This window comes from Lissotriton vulgaris, chromosome 3_1 (assembly GCF_964263255.1).
Source record: "Lissotriton vulgaris chromosome 3_1, aLisVul1.2, whole genome shotgun sequence".
NCBI lineage: Eukaryota > Metazoa > Chordata > Amphibia > Caudata > Salamandridae > Lissotriton > Lissotriton vulgaris.
The window spans coordinates 714,514,185-714,535,761 of record NC_141689.1 but is presented as its reverse complement, the minus strand read 5'-3'; the positions used below and the strand labels follow the sequence as shown (position 1 = coordinate 714,535,761).

Below are 21,577 nucleotides of genomic sequence, written 5' to 3'. Positions count from 1 at the left end.
AGGTACATGTTTACCTTTGTAGTAATTCACCAGACGGGGGCAAACATTATTTGTGAGCAGAACAAGCATGTATGTCTATGTATGTATATATATACATATACATCTATACTACTATTATAAAGAGAGAACTTGCACCTTTGAGCCAGGTAAACTCGAAAACTACACCACCAATCGAAAGACCCAAGACATCTTAGAAAACCTCAGGGGGAGCAGAAGGACATAGGCTACATAAAAATAAAAGAAAACGTTGTTTAAAATATTTAGAAATAAAAATAAAGTAGTGCCTTGCAAGTAGCTCCGGCCGGACGTCTGCGTGAGGGGAGGAGCGGCGTTCACCAGCAACAGGAAAAGCGGAGGACATGAGCGCTGGGAGGAGCTGCGGAGCTGAGTGCGACTTCATTTCGGGATCCTGTGGATGACATAGGATTGGAGAGGAAATACAAAAACGGCAGTGGTTCTGCCTTGAAGCCCCGCACCTAAATGAGCGCCATGCAAATCCGGCATCCTGAACCAAATGAGAAGTAAATTTAAAAGTACGGGCTGCGGTGCTCGCTGACTGGAATGATTCATTACTGAGGAATTGTAAATGAAGCAGAACAACACGTCACCCGATGGAAAACTCCTCGAGGTAAGCCTGTGTGTATGTGCCTACATTTAAACAACAAAGACTGAAAACTCGAAGCAAACCTTTCCAAATCACCATTCGGTTCATAGTGAAAGATATGTGTTTCTTTTAGGCAGGCTGCGCAATATAAAACATGCAATCGTGAGTTTAAAAGTAAACCAGCATTTATAAAAGGCGGCAAAGTGCTGATTAACCCATTGCCTGCTGATGACGGAACCGCTCCGTCATCAGCTGCGGTGGCGCTGTGCTGATGACGGAGCGGTTCCGTCATGGCCCGCTCGGAGCGCCTGCGCGGCGCGAATTCCGCGCCTGCGCTGAGCGTTCCATTGAGCGGGGCGGGCCATGACGGAACCGCTCCGTCATAAGCACAGCGCAACCGACACTGGTGACGGAGCGGTTCCGTCACCAGCATGCGGCCGCCCCGCCCCCTTAGCACTGCGGCGGAATAGCCGCCGCAGTGAAGGGGTTAAAACACGAACTTTCAATCACATTTGAAAATCATAACGCAGATTGTCATTAAGTAATTGCGTGCACAGCAGTAACAGACAAAAGCAAGAAAGGAACATTAAACAAATATAGGCGAACATGGACAAAAGGGATGCAAAAAGGAAAGAGCTTTTGACAACAATGTTTGAAAAGGGTAACAAACAAGCTGCAACAACAAGTGATCCAGATAAACAAAACACATCAATAACAATGGACATGAAAAGCAAACTGAGACAATGGGAGAAATTAAGCAGGAAATAAATAAATAAATCCTGGGAATTATGGAATTATTTACCCTAAACAAATATTTGGAAGTACGTCGTATCCCAAGGGGATTAAGAATCATGCTAATACCAAATCAACAAGATGCTTCCAATGAGCTCCTACAGCAATGGGGTGAATACACAGGAAAGCGGAGAACATGAGCGCCGGGAGGAGCGTCTGTGTGAGGGCTGCGATGCAGCCCCCAGCCCCTTTCTGCCCCGGGCAAGGCCGGGGCGGGCTGCTAGTATATATATATATATATATATTTATGTGAATATATACAGAGAATACCTAAGCCATTATTCAGGGGCTGAAATGCAACAAACTACTGAAATGCGCAGGGTCCACTTTGAGGAATCGAATGTGAATTGGGGCACATTAGTCTCCCATTTCTCACAGATATTGATTGATCTTGGGTTAAATGCTCCCTCCCCTTACAAAGGGTTGAGCCTGCTTTAGGACCCTGCAGAAACCTTCAGATGTCTCTTATCAATTAAAACCCCACAGGCTCCCACGTAGCTTCAGATGTACTGATTCGCTCTTTGTACCCATTTACATTTCAGCTCCATGTAAATATATATATATTTTTTATACAATAAAAAATTACAGAAATAAAGAAACATGCACCCTGCTGAGAAGGATTGCTTATTTCTACTCTCCCTTCACAGTGCATGTGACTCGCCTCCACTTCCCTATCTGCGTCAAGCAACTGAAGCTCAGCATTAATGCACGCTATAGTATATAATCTACAGATTTCTGCGTTAGTAGTGAATGTTTAACCAGCAGTAGCTTTTTCATAAATTGTGCAATTGCTCCACCTGGTGGTTAGTATCGACTTGTTTCACATTTTCAAAATCTAGATTTTTCACTTGTCTTTTTCTTTTCAGAGGAGAAATGGATCCAAAGACAGCCTGTCGGACGGAAAGTCCCCGGTGTCCACAAGCAGCCTAGACGGAAAGCACAATGTGAAGACAATAAAAACTATACAGGTGATGCGGCTGAAAACAGAGATAGGATGTTAGCGCCCGCACAACGTGGCGCGAGAACAGTCACGGATACTCGAGACGCGCTCCTTGAGTCTGGGCGGGAACGGTGCACTTTGACAACTCACCTTTGTTTTGAACACAAACCCGCCTGATTGACAGGTCAGGCACGTATCCCTGGTGTCGGGGAGGTTCGACTCCCGCCTCTCCTGCAAGGCGTTTGGTCAATTCAGAAGAATTAAAGACTCTCGAGTGCACAAACACTACCTTCAGAACTGCTGGACGGACTAACAGGTGTATGCATGTGACGTAAGCCAATTGTGGACTCCTGCACTGGTTGAAAGAGAGCACTCGTGTTGACAGACAGATTCATTGTTCACATTTTGAAGACGCGGGATCCCGCTATCACGCTTAACTGGAATTTCTACTAAGTAGTTTTCTTAGGTCATCAGGTTGGTAGTTTCCATTTCCTGTGCATTAAGTGAAACGTTACTCCCACGAACTGGAATATATTTTATATGGTTTATCTTGCTACTTTTTTATTTTTATTTTGCAGTATTATACGTTCAACGCAACGAAGTATTTAAAACGACATTAAATCCAACAATGCTGATAATTTACCCAAGCTTGCTTCTTGTTTTTTATTGTAATATCTTTGTGGTGGGGTCCGTGGGGTTTTACTTTGCAAATCATTTCTCCGTGTTCCTCTTGTGTCATGAATGCACAAATATGGCTGCAGCACTGTCAAGAGTTTATCACTTGCATTGGTGAATTTACTGGTGTTTTAGTGGCACATTACCTCCTCGTTAGTCTTCCTCGCCACATGACTTACATAGTGAGCTTCAGCTCCACGACAGAACCCTCCAAAGTAAAAAAAGCCTCCCACCCACTCCCAACATGGCCGACCAGTCACCCCTGACCTCTATAAGAGGCGGGCCGGCCCAACCAACAGCCTGTTTTTTTTGTTGTGCGCGATTCTCTCCAGAGGCGCTGTACAGGTAAGGTTGGACCTGCTCTAGCTGGTCATTGGGTTTTGGGTTTGAGGTCCTGCCTTAGCGGACCCTGGGACCTTTTACCTTCAAACCCCCCCCCTCTTCCTTCCCCCGGTCCTGCGGGGCCGGTTAGGTGCTGCTGTAGTGTACCAGGGGTGTACAGGGGGGGGGCAGCCGGGGATGTGGGGTTTATGTGGCATTCCTTTTCCCTCCCCGGTTGGTATGTTAGGGGCCCTCGCCTTGCTACGGTGCTGGGGGTGCCCCTGTGTGTGCCTGGCCTTGCATAGGGCGGCCGCCGTTCCTTTTTTTATGTATCCTTAGGCGGTCCCGGCCGCCTTGGTGCTCGCGCTGTGCACCGTGTGCCGGCTGGGGACCGCGATGCGTCTTGCGGCGCGCCCCTGTCTGCCGCGTTGAAACGGCTTGGAGGGGCGCGGTCTCACCTTGAAGGTCGGGCGCGGCTTCAGGCTCCTCTCGGTGTCTCGTGCCCCGGGTGTAGGGAGTCGGACAGCCTTTCCGGCGCTTACCTTCGGCAGTCAGAGTGCTCATTTTTTCAGCGCTGGACGCTGCCCTCAGTAGCGGGGTTTTTCAGACCTTCGTCCCTCGGCTGATTACAGCGCTGGGATTGGCCGGGCACTTCCCGCCCCTTGGGGGCGGGGTCTCGCACCGGGTGCGGTTTGAATGCCTTCAGCTGGGTTTCCCGGCTGCCTATTTAGGTCCCGGCGTCCTGAGTTTCCCTGAGTTTCACCTTGTCATTCAAGGTGGTGTGTTACTCTTGAGTATGGAGGATTCTGTCGCAGGAGGGTCGGTGTCTGACTCCTTGTCTGCAATGCCTTTTTCTGCGCAGTCCCTGCAGCTGATGATACAGTCTGCTGTTGCTGATGCTCTGGCGCAGCGTGATGCCCAGGGTCCTTCCTCACCGAAGCGGCCTCGCAGGGATACCGCTCCGGTGTCTGATGCGGAGGGGGAAGAGGAGGATCTCCATGGCCGTTACATCCAGGGTGAGGAGCTTCGTGATGTTCTTTCCCACATCAAGGAAAACTTGGCCTTCCCTCCTCCTGCGACGGAGGATGTTTCCGAGGATTTCTTTGTCCAGTATCAGCGCAAGGCTCCGGACTCCCTTCCTCTTCATGCGTCCATCAAAAAGGTCATCGAGGGGGAGTAGCTGGATGTTGATAAACAGTCCTTTCCGCGATATCTGTCAAAGCGTTACGCTGTTGAGGAGTTCACTCGGGACTTCCCGCCGGCGGTGAAGGTGGACTCGCTGATGGTGGGTCTGTCGTCCCAGGGTTCCATCATTTCGGAGGACGCCTCCCCCTCTGACCCTGTGGACAAGTGCGTGGAGGCTGCTGATAAGCGTTCTTATGCTGCGGCTAATTTCACCATCAGGGCCTCAGCCTATTTGTCGTGCACGGTGCAGTCTTTGTTGAAGGACTTCCAGTCCCTGGGCGAACTCCTGGGTCAGGGGGCTGATGTTGTCCCGACACTGGCCTTGATGGAACAGCAGACGCACCTCCTGTCGGACATCTCCCTTGACACTCTGGGTGCGGCGGCTGCCGCTGGGGGTGCGGCGATACAGGCCCGGCATCAGATCTGGCTACGGCATTGGAAGTCGGAGGCGGCCCAGAAGGCTCTGCTCATGAAGATACCGTTTTCCGGGGCTAAGCTGTTTGGCCCTCCTCTGGAGGTTATGATTAAGAAATCTGCTGAGGACCGCAAGTTGCTGGCTCCCATCAAATCGTCTGGGGCCCGCTTCCCAGATCGCAGCCGGATTTTCTCCTCGTCTTCCAGGGGTAAGGGCGGCGCGCCCTTTCGTGGGAGGGGTCGCGGCCGGGGCACCCCTTACTTCAACAAATCCCGGTCTCAGCCGGCTGCTGCCGCTACCTCTACCGCCCCTAAATCCTGACTTTCGTCCGGCTCCCTCTGGGGTGTTCCCTGTGGGGGGACGTCTCCGCCACTTCGTCCCGGCCTGGGTGGAGTCTGTCACGGATCTTTGGGCACTTCGGATTGTGAAGGAGGGATTCCCCATCGCCTTCTCCTCCCCTCCACCGGACTGTTTCCTCGCTACGCCCCTGCCTTCCTCCCTGGTCAAGAGACGGGCCTTGCTGGCCGGAATTCAGGACTTGCTTGCCAAGCGGGCCATCCGCCCGGTCCCTCCCTCTCAGAGGGGTTTGGGCGTCTACTCCATCCTTTTTCTGGTGAGCAAGGTGTCTGGTGATTTCCGACCTGTGTTGGATTTGAAATGGTTGAATTCGTATATTCCACATACTAAATTCAAGATGATCTCTCTGCAGGAAATTCTGCCTCTCCTGGTACAGGGCGAGGTGGTGGCTTCGCTGGATCTCCTCGACTCCTACCTCCATGTCCCGGTCCATCCAGTTTCTCAGTCCTTCCTCAGGTTCTGCGTTGGCGGTTCCCACTATCAGTTCCAGGTACTTCCGTTTGGCTTGTCATCTGCCCCGAGGGTATTTACTAAAATCCTGGCTCCCCTGGTGGGTATTCTTCACCAGGAGGGGATCAGGGTTTTTCCGTACCTGGACGATTGGTTAATATCTGCCTCTTCTTTCTCCAAGGGGATGCTGCACGTCGGACAGGTCTGCGAGGTCCTCTCCTCCCACGGCTTCCTGATCAACGAGCGGAAGTCACATCTGTCACCCACTCAGGACTTGGCCTTCGTTGGGGGTCGTCTGGACATGGTGCTGGGGAAGGTGTTCTTGCCTCTAGGTCGCCGGGACACTTTGTGGCGGGATCTGAGGTCCCTTCTTTCTCGGGGTTCTGCCCCGGTTCGCCTCTGTCTACGAGTTCAGGGCCTGATGTCGGCGACCATAAATGTGCTCCCCTGGGCTCGCCTCCACCTTTATCCCTTGGTCAACCATCTGCTATCCTTCTGGGATCCCCGCTCGGAGGATTACGAGTTCCTAGTCCCGGTCTCCCCTCAGCTTCGTTCGGAGTTGGGTTGGTGGTTGGTGGAGTCTCACCTCTCCGAGGGTCTTCCCTTCTTGGTATCCCCGTCCAGGGTGGTCACGACCGATGCCATTCTCCTCGGCTGGGGGGCGACCTTGGGCGCAGGGTCGATTCAGGGTCGTTGGGATCTCCTACAGTCACGCTGCTCCTCGAACTATCGGGAGTTGAAGGCAGTCCTCCTGGCCTGCCGTCATTTTGCTCCTTCTCTACGGGGTCACCATGTCTTGGTCAGGACAGACAACCAGGTTGTGAGGAGCTATGTCAACCATCAGGGGGGGTGCAGGGTTCGCTCCCTTTGCTTGCTGACTCAGGAGTTGTTGTCTTGGGCGGAGTCGTCGGTCCTGTCTCTTCGGGCTGTCTATCTCCCGGGGTCCGACAATGTGGAGGCGGATCGACTGAGTCGGATCTTTCCGTCGTTGCCTTGTCTCTCCCTGACTCCGGTGGTGTTTCAACGCCTGGTGTCTCGCTTCAGTCTACCGCTGGTGGATCTGTTCGCGGACGGGGAATCGGCCCTCCTGCCCAAGTTCTGCTCTCTCCTCCCGGTTGCGGGGGTGTGGCGGGTGGATGCTCTGTCATTCACTAGGCCCTCCGGTCTTCTGTACGCATTTCCCCCGTTCCCTCTGATCCCTCGGGTCCTCTGCAAGGTTCGCTTGGACAGAGCCAGGGTGCTTCTGGTGGTTCCCGGCTGGGTCCGCCGCCCCTGGTACCCTCTCCTTTGCGAGCTGGCGGTTCAGGCCTACTGGCCGATCCCGGATCTTCCCTTTCCTTTGAAGGGCCCCCCGCTCCCGGAGTCGGTGTTGCGCCGGCTCCATCTGCAGGCCTGGCTCTTGAGCGGGTGACGCTGCCTGCTCTGGGTTGTTCTTCCGGAGTAGTGGATTTGCTGCAAGGCTCTCACAGGTCTTCCACCTTATCATCCTATGCCCGGCACTGGGCTTCTTTCTCGCGTTGGTGCGGTCTGCAGGGTGCTGACCCCGCCTCTGTGGATCCCTTGCGGGTCTTGGATTTCCTTGCTGAGGGGTTTTCCTTGGGCTTGGCCCCTTCTTCCCTGAGGGCCCAGTGGGCGGCCTTGCGGGCCTTCCGCAGTCCGGATTTCAACGGGCTGGATTCCCTGGTGGCTCGTTTGCTCCGGAGTTGTTTTCTTCGTCGCCCTCGGACGCTCTGCCTGTCTCCCCCTTGGGATCTCCCTCTCGTTCTACAAGCCCTTCAGGGTCCCCCCTTTGAACCCCTGGCCTCGGTGGCTATGCGGTTTCTCACCTTTAAGGTGGTTTTCCTGGTGGCCGTGGTGTCTGCCGGGCGGATGGGCGAGCTGGGTTCGTTCCTCCGCTCCCCTCCCTTCTTGCGGGTTTTGCCTGACAGGTTGCTTCTCCGTCATGACCCCCGTTTTCTTCTTTCTTCCCAAGGTTCCTTCCCTGGTGAACCGGTCTCGGGAGGTGTCATTGCCTTCTTTCCCTCCCAACACGGATCCTTCCTTGTCCTTGCTGGATGTCCGGTGTGCTGTTTTGGTTTATCTTGAGCGCACGTCTTCCCTTTCCCGGTGTGATAGCCTGTTCGTGACTTTCGGTCCCGTTCATTCTGGCCACAAGCCCTCTCTTTCCACCTTGAGTCGCTGGCTTAAACAGGCTATCATACTTTCCTATGCTTCACTGGGTTCGATGGTACCGGCGGGGGTCCAGGGTCGTTCCACTAGGAGTGTATCTGTGTCCTGGGCCTCCTTCAAGGGTGTCTCTACTGAGGAGATTTGTCGGGCGGCGACGTGGTTGTCCCCCCACATGTTCATGGAACACTATCGCGTTGTCTTGGGTGGTTCTGTCCCTGGGGACTTCGCTGGGGCCGTTCTGAGTGCGGGAGCTGTGGCTCCTTGATGGCTTTTTCTTTGTGTCTTGATTCAGGTTTGCTGGAATTCCTGTTTTCTTTTCATTGTACTGAATAAACCTTGTGTTGGTTTTTCTGCATCACCGTGTGGTGTTGTTCTTCTTGTGGTCAATGAAGCCTTTTGGCTTGGGTATTTGCTCACTATGTAAGTCATGTGGCGAGGAAGACTAACGAGGAGGTAATGCCCCGGTTACTTACCTTTAATCTTCATTACTCCGAGTATAGTCTTCCTCGCCACATGTTATGTTATGTTATGTTAAACAAATTTGTAAAGGCGCAACTAACACCATTAGGTTTCTTGGCGCCAAAGTGAAGAGAGCAGAAGATAGAGCAAAAAGGCCATTTATTGATAAGATTCTGTAAAAAGAAAAGTTTTGAGGGCAGATCTAAAGCTGGGGTACGAAGTGGTCAATCTGAGGGACAAAGGGAGGGAATTCCAAAAAGTGGGGGCCAGGAAGGAGAACTTGAGCCCACCGTGTTTCTTCCTCTTATATCTAGGGATGGAAAGCAAGACCATTTGGGAAGACCGGAGAGTGCGGGAAGGGACGTAGGGTTGAAGAAGGGAGGAAATAAAGAGGGGGCCCTGACCGACTAGAGATTTAAAGATGATACAGCCCAACTTGAACTTGCAGCGGGCGGCTACAGGGAGCCAATGAAGGCTTTTTAGAAGGGGGCGGACATGTTGATCCCTTGGGAGGAAATAGATCAGGCGGGCAGCCTGATTCTGGATCAGTTGAAGCCGCCTAAGTTGGTAGGCTGGGATGCCTACATAGAGCGCGTTGGCGTAGTCTAACCTCGATATTACAAGCGCCATCAGGGCCAAGGTAAGGGCCTTGGAAGTAAGTAACCGGGAGATTTTCTTAATTTTCCTTAATTGAAAATGGCTGGAGGAGACTACCGCGCTGATCTGGGGCGTCATGGAGAGGTTGCTACTGATGACGACTCCCAGACTTTTGACACAGTTGGCGGGGCTGGGTGGACTGCCAAGGCTGAGGGGCCAGAAAGAAGAGTCCCAAGGGTTCAGGGAACCCCCGACAAGAACGAGCTCGGTCTTGTCGGGGTTGAGCTTCAGATGGTTTGAGCTCATCCAATTGCTGATAAAGCACAGGGTATTTTGGAAGGTGGCAATAGAGTCAGCAGAGGAATCAATATTGAAGATTAGTTGTATGTCGTCAGCATAGTTGAATACTGTGACATTAAACTGACGGAGGGCACGGATAAGTGGGGAAAGATACAGATTAAAGAGGAGAGGAGAGAGGGAAGAGCCTTGTGGGACACCACAGGACAGTTTAACCTGGGAAGCAATGAACTGGGATAGTCTGACAGCTTGATGGCGTTGGGTCAGAAAGGAGCGGACCCAGGCCAGAGCGGTGCCCCGGATGCCAGCCTCCCCGACACGGTCGACCAAAATCTCATGGTCGACCGTGTCAAAGGCGGCCGACAGATCCAGGAGGACCAAGGCCTGGCAGGTGTTCGCGTCCGCACCCCTGCGCAGTTCCTCCATAACAGAAAGAATGACGGCTTCTGTTGAGTGCGCAGGTCTAAATCCAGCCTGCTGGGGGTCCAGTACACCAGAGTCTTCCACAAAGGAACTGAGAGTATGAGTGACATGCGACTCTAGAACTTTGCTAAGAAAAGGAAGAAGAGAAATTGGGCGAAAGTTGCTCATAATGGAAGGGTCTGCCGAAGGTTTTTTGAGGATGGCAACCACCTCGGCCTGTTTGAAGGGTCCAGGAACCTCCCCTGTGGCTAAAGAGTTGTTCAAGAGAGCAAGGGGGGGTCTGGGCAGGAGGTAAAGGCTTCTCGAAGGACCGAGGGGGGGCAACAATCGCTGGGAGAGCCAGAAGAGACTTTATGAAGGAGTGGAATAAAGTTATCCTTGGAAATGAGGGGAAAATGAGTAAAGGTGTGAGTGGGAGAATAACTGGGAACACAAAAGGATGTAGGAGCAGGTGGAGAGATGGAAATGCTAGTTTTGGTGATTTTCTCCACAAAAAATTGATTAAGGGAGTCGCACAAGGATTGGGAAGGGAGAGGGGCTAAGAGAACTCTTTCCGGATTAGATAATTCATCCACTATAGAAAAAATATCTTTGGATTTATTAGATGAGTTTAAGATTTTGCTTGAGAAGTAGCATGATTTGGCCGCAGTAATTGCGTTCTTATACTCCTTCAACCGGGACGAAAAGATCTCTTTCGATTCGGGGGAGTAGTCCCGGCGCCAGCGTCTCTCTGCCTGGCGGAGAGTAAGTTTGTGTGCGCTAAGCTCAGCGGTAAACCACTTTTGGGCATCGTGCCTGCGCCTTGTCTTAACCGGTTTTAAAGGTGCCACAGAGTCGGCCGCAGCGGTGAGCCAGTGTGTGAGGGTTTTGGACTGGAAATCAGTAGAGGTGTTGGGTCCAGTCATGAGTGGAGGCGATGAGCTCAGGAGAGCCGTAAATTTGTTGAGGTCGGCTTTATTCCAATTACGCGCCAGGAAATTGGATTGGCGGGCCGCGGTGGTAGGGGAAGACAAAAATAAAGAAAAGGTAATGAGGTGATGGTCAGACCAGAGACAAGGGGCGATGAGGGGAACAGAGATGGCAAGAGAGGTGGTCCAGGCTTGATCTAAAATGTGGCCTTTAACATGTGTAGGTGCATGTATATGTTGAGTACAGTTAAGGCTCAACATTAGATCAGAAAAAGCGCGCGAATCAGAAGTTTCATGAGTGTCTGATGGCCAATAATTAAAGTCACCCATGATCAACACATTGGAATTGCTGATGGTAAGCTGGGTGATCATGTTGCCGAACAGAATAGGGAAGTCAGGCATGGATTGAGGGGGACGATAAGTCAACACACAGATGAGTGAAGACCCAGGCTGCTCCAGTCTTAATACGAGACAGTCTGTCGAGGCGATACTGGGAAAGGACACTGGGGAGAACCTAATAGGGTGTCTGATGATAGCTGCAACCCCGCCGCCCGCTTTACCAGCAGGGCGGTTGGTCTGCAGGATGTAGTAGCCTGAGGGAATGGCTGCCAGGATGTCTGGAGATGAATCGTCAGTGAGCCAGGTCTCGGTCAAGAACAGGACATCAGGCTGTTCCGAATCCAGAAGATAGAATATTTCTGATTGATGACAGACCAGGGACCGGGTGTTAAGATACATCACAGACAATGGGGAGGAAGTGGAGCGAGGGAGTGAATGGGTCCGGATCGCAGGATTTGGGGTATGGACACCTTTATCGGAAGAAATAGGAGAGATTTCGGGAAACGAGGTTCTGGTCGTAAACAGATTATGGAGTAGCAGTTTCGGTACGGAGGGGGGGGGGGGGAAGGGCAGGATCATGAGCAGAGACAAGAAATGAGCGAGTGTAGATGAGTGAGGGAGCAGAGTGACATGCCCCTTGCCCCGGCCTGCCGCGGACGGGCGCAGACGGGCTTAACTCAGGCGCAACTCCGGCGCGCCTACGTCGCGCCCGCTGCGCTCGTCCTCTGCGCTGACACATGGAGGCCGTTTAAATAGGGGCGGAGCGAGGGTGGAGTTCAGGGTTCCACTCCAGTCAAACGATCCCAACCAAAGATGGCGGCCGCTACCGGCGGGGACCGGCGATCTCAAACAGCCCCCAGCCAGCAGAATACCTGAAGTGAGAAGGTATGTTAGTTGCCTGCATAACAAAAGTGCATGGGTTAAGAATAAAGGTTTTAAAACCCTCGCGTTGGGTGGAAGCGCCGACCGCTCGCAATCAGCGGGACGCTATACAATAAAATAGAGGAGATGCAGGAAATAGTTCTAGAAGCTCTCTAAGCGTCTGCACGCCAGCCCACTGCCACTGGGCTACATGCAAACACGAAGCGAGGCTCAGAGCGTGCTCCTAAATAGGGGCGGAGCGAGGGTGGAGTTCAGGGCTCCACTCCAGTCAAACGATCCCAACCAAAGATGGCGGCCGCTACCGGCGGGGACCGGCGATCTCAAACAGCCCCCAGCCAGCAGAATACCTGAAGTGAGAAGGTATGTTAGTTGCCTGCATAACAAAAGTGCATGGGTTAAGAATAAAGGTTTTAAAACCCTCGCGTTGGGTGGAAGCGCCGACCGCTCGCAATCAGCGGGACGCTATACAATAAAATAGAGGAGATGCAGGAAATAGTTCTAGAAGCTCTCTAAGCGTCTGCACGCCAGCCCACTGCCACTGGGTTCCCTCCCCCCTCCCTGTCTGGCTATCGGCTTCATTGTTTGCTTGGTGGTTCAGGCTGTTGGTTGGGCCGGCCCGCCTCTTATAGAGTCAGGGGTGACTGGTCGGCCATGTTGGGAGGGGGTGAGAGGCTTTTTTTACTTTGGAGGGTTCTGTCGTGGAGCTGAAGCTCACTATGTAAGTCATGTGGCGAGGAAGACTATACTCGGAGTAATGAAGATTACCGGTAAGTAACCGGGGCATTTCTCAATATAATTGTTATTCCCCATTCATTTAATCAGACGCCTAACTAAATCATTTATGGAGTGTTTTGCAACTTTGTGGCAAGGACATGTTTGAATGAGGTGTGGGTGGTAAACTCCGCTCTGGCAGCAGAGTTCATGGAGTTTTGCCGCAGAGTGAGGATTCGAGAAGAAACCAGCCAACAAAGCATTGGTAGTGTTTTTCTTGTGCGCGGATCGCTATTTTTAAAATGATGGCATGAGCGAGAAAAGCGAGCGCTTGATCGCCTGCTGGTAAGATTTCTCAGTGTGGGCAGTCGCGGCAGGTCACAACTGCTCAAATTAAAAAGTTGCCGCTCACATTGCGAAAGCAGCCACTAAAGTAGAAAATCTACTCCAGCAGCAGGAAGAAGCAGAGCCCTCTTGCATGCCACGTGGTGCAGTTCACACAGATTTTACAACGTGGGATAGGCTCCTGGTGTTAAAAAAAATCAGTGGAAGCAGGGTGATGGACTGAAATTCCGACACATTGCGGAATGTCGCTGACTATTTAGGTAACTCTATCGAGTTCCGCCTGCCCCTAGTTTGAATTCAGGCTCACTTTGTTACTTTGTGTTTTTATGGTCTTATGTACTGTACGTTAAGCAACTTGAAGACTGATTCCAAGCTAGAGGCAGCAGCCAAAGAGCAGCTTTGCCAAGTCTCACACATAAGGGGTTAGAATACCCCATTCTGGGATTTTCCACGCCTAACAGCAAAGTCCCAGAATGCCCACCCAAATCAGCTGATGAATAGCTGACTATGTGTTTGTAATCTCTGTCTCTTTACCAGGTAAGGTGATTGTTTAACCAGTATGCTGCCCCCACCCTCCTTCCACGAGATTGAGTCAATCATGGGGAGTGTTTAGACCTTGATGAGATCATTAACTGTACTTTATATTATATACATTACATGTATGGAACATGACTTCTGTCTGCCTATGGTACTGTGTGCACACAATTGGGCTAAGAGGTGACTCTTATTTGGGGGAACACAAACATAAATCTCTATGGGGCAAGGAAGAAGGCTGTGCTGTAACTTGAGACTTGAGGCAGTGTTGTGATGTGTAGGTTCATCTGGAGGCAGGAGCCAATGCCAGTAGGTTTACGGAGAGGAATAGACCTTGACGAATGTGTGACTTCAGGGGTTCCCGAGCCCTTCCTCCATGGGGCCCAGATAACCCAAAGTTGGGGTACCTAGAGACCTAAGATTTGAGAGGGCCAACAAAGGTCAGCCCTAAACTGATTGTGGCATGCAACAGGGTGTGTGCTATGCAACGATCCCTTGTTTCCATCCTGAAGAATGCCACAAACTCACAGGAGCCAACAGGCAGAGACATGTTGATGGTTTGAGTGGTGATGGGGTCCTAGTTCCTCTTTTCTCCACATTGATTTTTAATACTAAGTGGTATTTCATTTAATATAAAGGTCAATTTGGCATATCCCTCTGGTTTTTACTATCACAGGTCCACTTACAATTGCCTCCCTGATTTCCATGTGTATGCCTGCTCTTCATCAAAACGGGGTTTTTGAAGAGTGTGAGGAGTCCTATGATGAAGCATGAGACCTGGTGAAGAGTGAAGACATCCCCTCATATTTTTGTGTATGCCCAAAGACAGGCTGTTGTAAGGTGTAGCATTTTTTTAAATAGTTTTTTGGGTGTCTCAGTTGTGTTTAACACTTGTGATTGGAGGTCAGCCCACCCTTGAGGCCCCATAGCCTCTAGTTCACTACCGTGGATAGTGTCCATGGTAATCTTTGCATTGAAGCGTTTTATGAGCCCACCACGCACGCCCAAGGTAAGATTTAGAAGCCATTTGGGAAGAGGACTGCAGACCCAAGACAATGTGGTTGATTGGGTTTGGAAACGCATACAAATTGTTTGCTCTAAAGAGCCAGTGATGTTTAGTACATAGACCCTTCTGTTCCGAAGTTTACTCCTCAGTCTGAGAACGCATTTCATATGGAACTGTAGTGAACACCTCAGTGCGCATGTCCCTTGGAAGAGTGGACTGGAATGATGCCAAAGCTGTGGCATGAGTTATAAATATAACTAGCAAACCCTCATATATCTCTATAGGATTTCTGGGGAATACTGCAGCCTGATGTAGCAGTTGTCATCCCAAGCCTTTCTTTCAACCTTCTGCACCCTCTGAACCAATGCCAGCCCAAATATGTCCTGTGGTTTTTCCAGCTACAACCGCCTGACATGCAGATTAGAGTTTGCGGAATACTCATACATAGGAGTGCCCCTCCTAGCCTTCCAGAGGTCACCAAAGTAGAGCACCAGAGGATTACTCCATGGGGGTGCACCCCCCCCCCCCATGGAAACGAAATCTGCTACAAATGAAGGATGTAGACCAATTAGTTGTAGTGACTCTAAAGATGCAGACAAATAAACCTACCATACTTACGTTTTTCAAATTATCACTAAAAGGTATAGAAAATTCCAACTGGACGAATTGGTGTGGTACCAGCCTCAAACTTAAGTGTATGTTACACCCTATCCGGAGGGTCGATTGACAAATCAATTTCTGAAAAGGTGGCCTGAAATGGAAGGAACACAGTACATCTAAGTGAGGTTTATTTGGAGAAGGCAGTGTAGCGCAAGGCGTGTAAACCTGTGAGTTCTAAGACTGGCATGACTTTCGAGACGGTTTTTCTCTAGTATAGTTTTTCTCTGAATATCTGAATAAAGAAGGAGTACATTACAAAAGTTTTGCAAAGGCCCTTCCGTTGTGCAACACAGTACAACATGCTGTGTCTATTTAGCACACGTTATAGAGGCCTACACACACATTTGAACATTAAGTTGCGCTAAGTGAGTGCCCGCATGAACATTAGTAAATCTACCCAAAGGTGTTCCGAAAATAGGGATATTATTAGATAGAAACGAATATATCCATCACAGGTTCGTTTATGTTTTGGCGCACTTCATTGAAAAAAAACCATTTATATTAGATTAGACATATTGTCCAGAAAATAAATAAACTTTTGTTTTTTGCATTTGACGCCATCCTAAACATCTAGCTCTGTCAAAGGAGCGAATAATTGGGAAAATTATATTTTAGAATTCTAACTACGACTGAAGATTAGAAACATTTTATCCCCCTCAGAAGAATGGAGGATGAAAGCTACCATATTTAATCATGTGACTTGCAGGTCACCTCTCATAGGTCTTATATCAACCATCAGGGGTGTTGCAGGGTTCTTTAACTCAGTTGCCTCAGTCGTCTGATTTGTTCTTGGGCGGAGTTACATCTGGCGTTCCTGTCTGCGATTTATCTACCTGGTCGGGAGAACACTGTGGCGGACTGTCTGAGCCGTGTGTTTCCGTCCATGGGGTCTTTGTCCCTGACGCACTTGATGTTCGGGAGGTTGAGGCGGATGTTTGGGTCTCCGATTGTAGACCTCTTTGCATCCCAGTCCAATACCAAGGTCCGCTGTTTTTGCACGATTATGCCTTGCCGGGATGCTTGGAGAGTGGATGCTCTGTCGTTCCATTGGCCGCAGGGCCTCTTGTATGCATTTCCCCCTGTTCCCCTGATTCCAGCTGTCTTGCAGAAAATCAAGAGGGAGGGTTCCTTTGTCCTTCTGATTGTTCCGGAGTGGTGTCGGCGCCCTTAGTATCCCCTGTTGTTGGAATTGGCGGTGACTCGAGGGTGGGCCTTGCCATTCGTGCCTTTCCCTCTGTTGGGCCCTCTAATTCCGCTACCTGTGTTCCGGCCCCTGAATCTGCGGGCCTGGCTCTTGAGAGGGAATCACTGATCCGTGGTTGTTCTTCGGTGACTGTTGCTGGGGTTCTTCAACAGTCCCGGAGGCCTTCTACGTTGAAATCCTATGCTAAGCATTGGGACAACTTTGCTTCTTGGTGTATTCGTCAAGATCTGTTGGTGGCTTCTTTGGACCCGGCTCGCATTCTTGATTTTCTGAATGAGGGTTTTGAGTTGGGTTTGGCCGTTTCTACCTTTTGTGCTCAGTGGGCCGCCATTCGGGCGTTTCATGTCCTTCCTTTGGTTTCGATGGCTCTTTGTTGGCACAGCTTTTTAGGTCTCTGTCTTTCCAACGGCCCTGGCCTATCCTGGGTCCTCCGCCTTAGGACCTTTCTTTGGTCTTACAATCATTGCAATCTGCTCCTTTCGAGCTGTTGGAGACGGTTGATTTGAAGTTTTTGACGCTTAAAGTAATCTTTCTTGTGGCTATTGCTTCTACCAGGCGTATTGGGGAGTTGGGGGCTTTCCTGCGGTCTGCTCCGTTTTTGGTTGTTTTGATGGATCGTGTGGTCTTGTGCCCTCATCCTACGTTTGTGCCGAAGGTTGATTCCTTCTTTTAACGGTCTGCTGAGGTGGTCCTTCCTGTTCTTTGCCCGGATCCTTCCTCGGATGAGGAGTGTCTTTTGCATCTGTTAGATGTTTGACGTGCCTTGTTGGTGTATTTATCCCGCACGTATTCCTTCTGTAAGATGGACAATTTGTTTGTCAATTTTGGTTTGTCCCGTCAGGGCTTGAAGCCTTCCCTTTCCACGGTCAGTCGTTGGATTAAGGAGACTATTTTGTTGGCGTATGGTTCTGTTTCCGAGGTTCCCTCTCTTCCTATTCAGGGCCATTCCACCAGGGCTGTTGCTGTCTCTTGGGCAGCGTTTAAGAGGTTCTCCATGGAGGATGTTTGCAGGGCTGCCACTTGGTCATCCCCTCATACCTTCATGTCCCATTACAGTCTTCAGGTTGTGGGTGGGGGCTCTGTTTCCTTTGACTCTTCTGTGCTGACTGCTGGTGTTCCTTGAGGGGATTTATTTTGTTTATCTGCCTCTTGTTAATAAACTTGTTGTTTACCTGCCTTCGTGTTGTGAGCTATGTTTCCTTGCATGAAGCTGATATGCTTTGGTATCGGCTCAATGGTTAATACTGTGGCGAGGAAGACGGACGAGGAGGTAATGCCCTGGTTACTTACCGGTAATCTTCATTACTCCGAGTCCTTGTCTTCCTCGCCACAGTATGGTTTCCCTTCCCTCCCTGCCCTCTTGGTGGCTTCATGTCTGCAGCTTGGTTTCAGGTCGTTTGGCTGTTTTCTGTATCCCTGTATGGGATTGGCTGTAGCCACTGGGGGCCATCTTGGAGGGACGGAGAGGGAGACTAGAGCACTAAGTTTTGCTTGGAGTTTCTGTGGGAGTTGGAGGCTCAATGGTTAATACTGTGGCGGCGAGGAAGACAAGTACTCGGAGTAATGAAGATTACCGGTAAGTAACCGGGGCATTACCTATGTTGTGTTGGGCCCCTGAACTAGGCTAACTCACGGTGCACATGGAAAATGGCACAGAGACACTGCTCTGGTTCCGTACAGGTGCGTGAATGCCTCTTCAGCCATGTCTGTGCGCTTTTATTCCGAACCCGCGTGGTGCACTGGTCAAACCAAAAACCGCAGGTAGGCGGGTGACAACAACTAGACCACCCCTCTGCCAAATATCGGCGTGTACCACATTGCATTCCTCCTCAACTTCAATAAAACAAAATGATAACACATTAGAACATGCATCACATACACAAAAACATTTTATGAACAGTTTACCAGGTTGAGACAGTATGGGGCATATTTACAAAAGAATGGAGAAGCTTGGTGTTAAGCAAACATTTCTAAGGTCACACTTCTCCATTCTGTAAACGCAGGAATGTGCCGTGTACACAAGAATGCGGTGCACTCCTGCATTTCTCCTACCGCTGGCGCTGAGTTCAGCTGCCTAGCGCCAATGCAGGCACCCTTGCACCATAGTGCATGGGTTTCTGCATTGGGGGGAAGGTTGTTTATGTGGAGGAAGGTCCCCCTTCCTGCACATAAACAATCTTCTAATACCGTTTTGTAACTTCTATGTGTGCTGCTTAAAGCATTTCTCCTCGTTTCGCCTGTTTAAGACCGGGTTTTCACTGTCTTAATTTTGGCGCTGCCTCCTATTTATGCTGGCCTTGTAAATAGGGGGCAGCATCAAAATCAATAGGTGATGAGGTGGAACGCCCACCACACCACCCGTTGCCCTCCCCTTTCACGCTAAATACAGTGTGAAAGGGTGCCTTATTTACAAGGCAGCGTTAAGCCACGGTGGCTTAACACTGCCTTGTAAATAAGGCGAGGCCCCTATCGCCATCACAACGCCACTGAAAGTGGCATTGTGGTGGGGATACAGGCTTGTAAATATGCCCCTATGTTTTCCACCTTCCAGGGATGGCTTATAGTTCTATTGAGTCTTCACACCTGGTAATTCTTCAGATGGGTGGAGGGCACAGGATTGTCTCTCAGGTGGTTTCTTGGATGGTCACCTCAGACTTCTGAGTCTTGGGGTGCGTATGTTGTTGCGGAGTTGTCCTCATAGGTTCAGTCAACGGTGATAGGACTCACCTGGGCTCTGTCACAACTGTCAGGACTCTCTGCTTTGGTATGAGCAGGGGGTGATGAGGTAGCCCAAGCATCGTTCTCTGTCAATAGGGTGGAAGACGTCAGAGAGGTGTTTTCCTCCCTGATATCTCCTCTGGTTCTTTTGAAGAATGAGATGTTACAGGTGAGTTCCTCATCTCATCTACGAACAGTGACCATGGTGCCTCTCCACCCGATGAAAACCCAGATGTGAAGGTTGAATTGCAGTCTGAATTTGCATCCTGGATATCCGTCCTTTACGAACAGTAAGTCACTTGGCTGGATGTTGGAGGACCGAACTCTGCAGCTGGTACTGGCCTGATTGTTTGTTGCTCTTCATCTGCTAAAAACTCTGGCACTATCAATGGTACTTGGCTTCCACCCCAGGTGGTGGGGGATGGTGTTGGTAACTACCCGTCCCATGCTGGCATGCCTGGGGCTTGTTCTGGAGTGCTGTGTGAAGTCTGTCGATATTCTCGAAGGAATCGATGATTGTTGTTCGGCATGAGCAATGCGGATTACCTTGTTAATGGTACGCATAAAGGGCTCCACTTCTCCACTGGCTTGTGGCCAGCACCGGTTTATCTTGTGGTGGTGGATGCCCCATGACCGGAGGCAGTCTGCCAATGTTTGGCTCTAGAATGATGGCCCATTGTCTGTTTTAAGTTCTTTCATGAGACAGTGAGTGACTATCATATTCTACTTCTTTGAGATGTTGTCAGAGGCTGCTTGGATCCCACAAGTTCAATTTCTGGGTATTTAGTGTAGTCATCTTTTAGGACTAGGGTGTATTGCTCATTGGGGAGACAACCAAAATCTAAACTGGTGCACTCCCATGGTTGCTGGGGCCCGGGCTATTTAAGCGCCGGGGCTGGTGCTTCAGGGTATCCTGCTACTTGGCACCACTGGCAGGACTTCATAGAGGGTTCTATCATTTCCTCCATGCTTGGAAACCAGACTTTTGTTCTTAGCCTGTTCTTTGTCTTGACTATGCTTTAATGCCCATGGTGGGCAAGTTACATGGCTTGGTCAGTTAGGCTGTGAGGTTTCACTAGGCGGGGTCCTCTTGAATGTACAAATGGAAATGTCTGCAGGCCCAGTGTATGGAATGGCCTCCTTCTCAATTTTAGAGTATCGTTGCTTTGTTGCAGTGAGTGAGCTACTGGCATAGGCCACAAGAGTCTAGGGGCCAGTTGTAGGAGCCCTAAAACCGGTCGGAAACGGACAATTTCGGCCGTTTCTGACCGGTATTAGGCTTTTCAGATGTAGGGGGCCTACCGAATCGGTAATTTTACCGAATCGGTAATTTTACCGATTCAGTAAATATACCGATTCGGTAAAATACAGAATCGGTATATTTACCGAATCGGTAAATCCATATGTAGCTGACACTCCTAAGAGTGCCACAGGCCCTTAAGAGTCGGTATTTTACCACACAATCCTATTGTGTGGTAAAATACCGAATTCAGATGTGCATGCACATCTGTGCATGCACACCTGTGCCAAGTGACACACAGCCATGCCCTTAGGGCATGTATGTGTGCCACATGTCACACAAGCCTGTACTTGGGGTGCTAGAGGGTGTCAAAGTGACACACCCGGCACCCTTGCAGGTTTCGGCATTTACCCATTCGGTAAATACCGAATCGGTATTTCCCATTGATTCCTATGGGCTTCAAGGCCCATAGGAATCAATGGGCAATACCGATTCGGTATTTACGGAATCGGTAAATACCGAATCTTACAGATTCGGTATTCTTAAATTCGGAATTACCTAAATCTGCCCCCTTCCCATTTACAGACTCTTAAATACCGATTCCGTAAAATTCGGTATTTAAGAGTCTGTAAATGGGACTTACCTACATCTAGCCCTAGGCGCCTTGTTGTTGCTGTTGAGGGAGGACGGCCCCTAGTCTTTTTGGGCTTGCATCAACAGCAATGGTCATCAGTTTCAGTGGATTTGAAGTACAACAGTGTGGGGTATTGGGCTTTGTGAGTTCATGGAGGGGCTGGGTGAGTCCTGTGAGGTCTGGTAAGAATCTCCCACAAGAATTCACCATTCCAAGGAAGTTCTTTCTTCAGACACGCTGATGAGGGTGGGGCATCCTGCACATCGCATACTTCTCTGGGTCCAACGCTATTCCATCGGCTAAGAATGTGTATCCTGATCTGTTGCTTGAAGAACTCACACTTCTCACTGGGGAGAGTTAACCCAGAGTCTCTGAGTTTTTGAAGGACCCCTGCAGTCATTCATTGTGTTACCTCATGGATTTGGAAAAGATCAAGATGTCATCACTGACATTGATGACCTCTGGTAAACCGGCAAGCACTTCCTGAATGGTATTTTGGAATACCTCAGCGGCACTTGATATTCTGAAGTTGAGGCGACGGTATCTCCTGAGGCTGACATGGGTTGAAAATGTCATTATGTACCTTGAGTCGGGGTGAAGAGGTAGCTGGTGGTATCATGAGCAAAGGTCAGCTTTCGAGAACCATTTTGCTCCTAGGATGTCCTCAGCCGTGAGGATCAGATGGCACTCATGCTTGATTGTGACAGTTAGG

At 50.2% G+C, this 21,577-nt stretch overlaps 1 protein-coding gene across 4 annotated transcripts in view; it reads left to right on the top strand.

Moving 5' to 3' along the window:
* The window catches only part of EPB41L4A (erythrocyte membrane protein band 4.1 like 4A), an 864,386-nt gene that overhangs the window by 771,805 nt on the left and 71,004 nt on the right, over positions 1–21,577 (top strand). For 2 of the 4 annotated variants that reach the window (XM_086961018.1, XM_086961017.1), the window contains one exon: positions 2,263–2,978. The exons of the other annotated variants lie outside the window; for them this stretch is intronic. In XM_086961018.1, coding sequence (XP_086817144.1) covers positions 2,263–2,397 — 135 coding nt within the window. In that variant the 3' untranslated portion in view covers positions 2,398–2,978. Of the gene's footprint in view, positions 1–2,262; positions 2,979–21,577 lie in introns of those variants that run through there. 4 annotated transcript variants of the gene reach the window in all.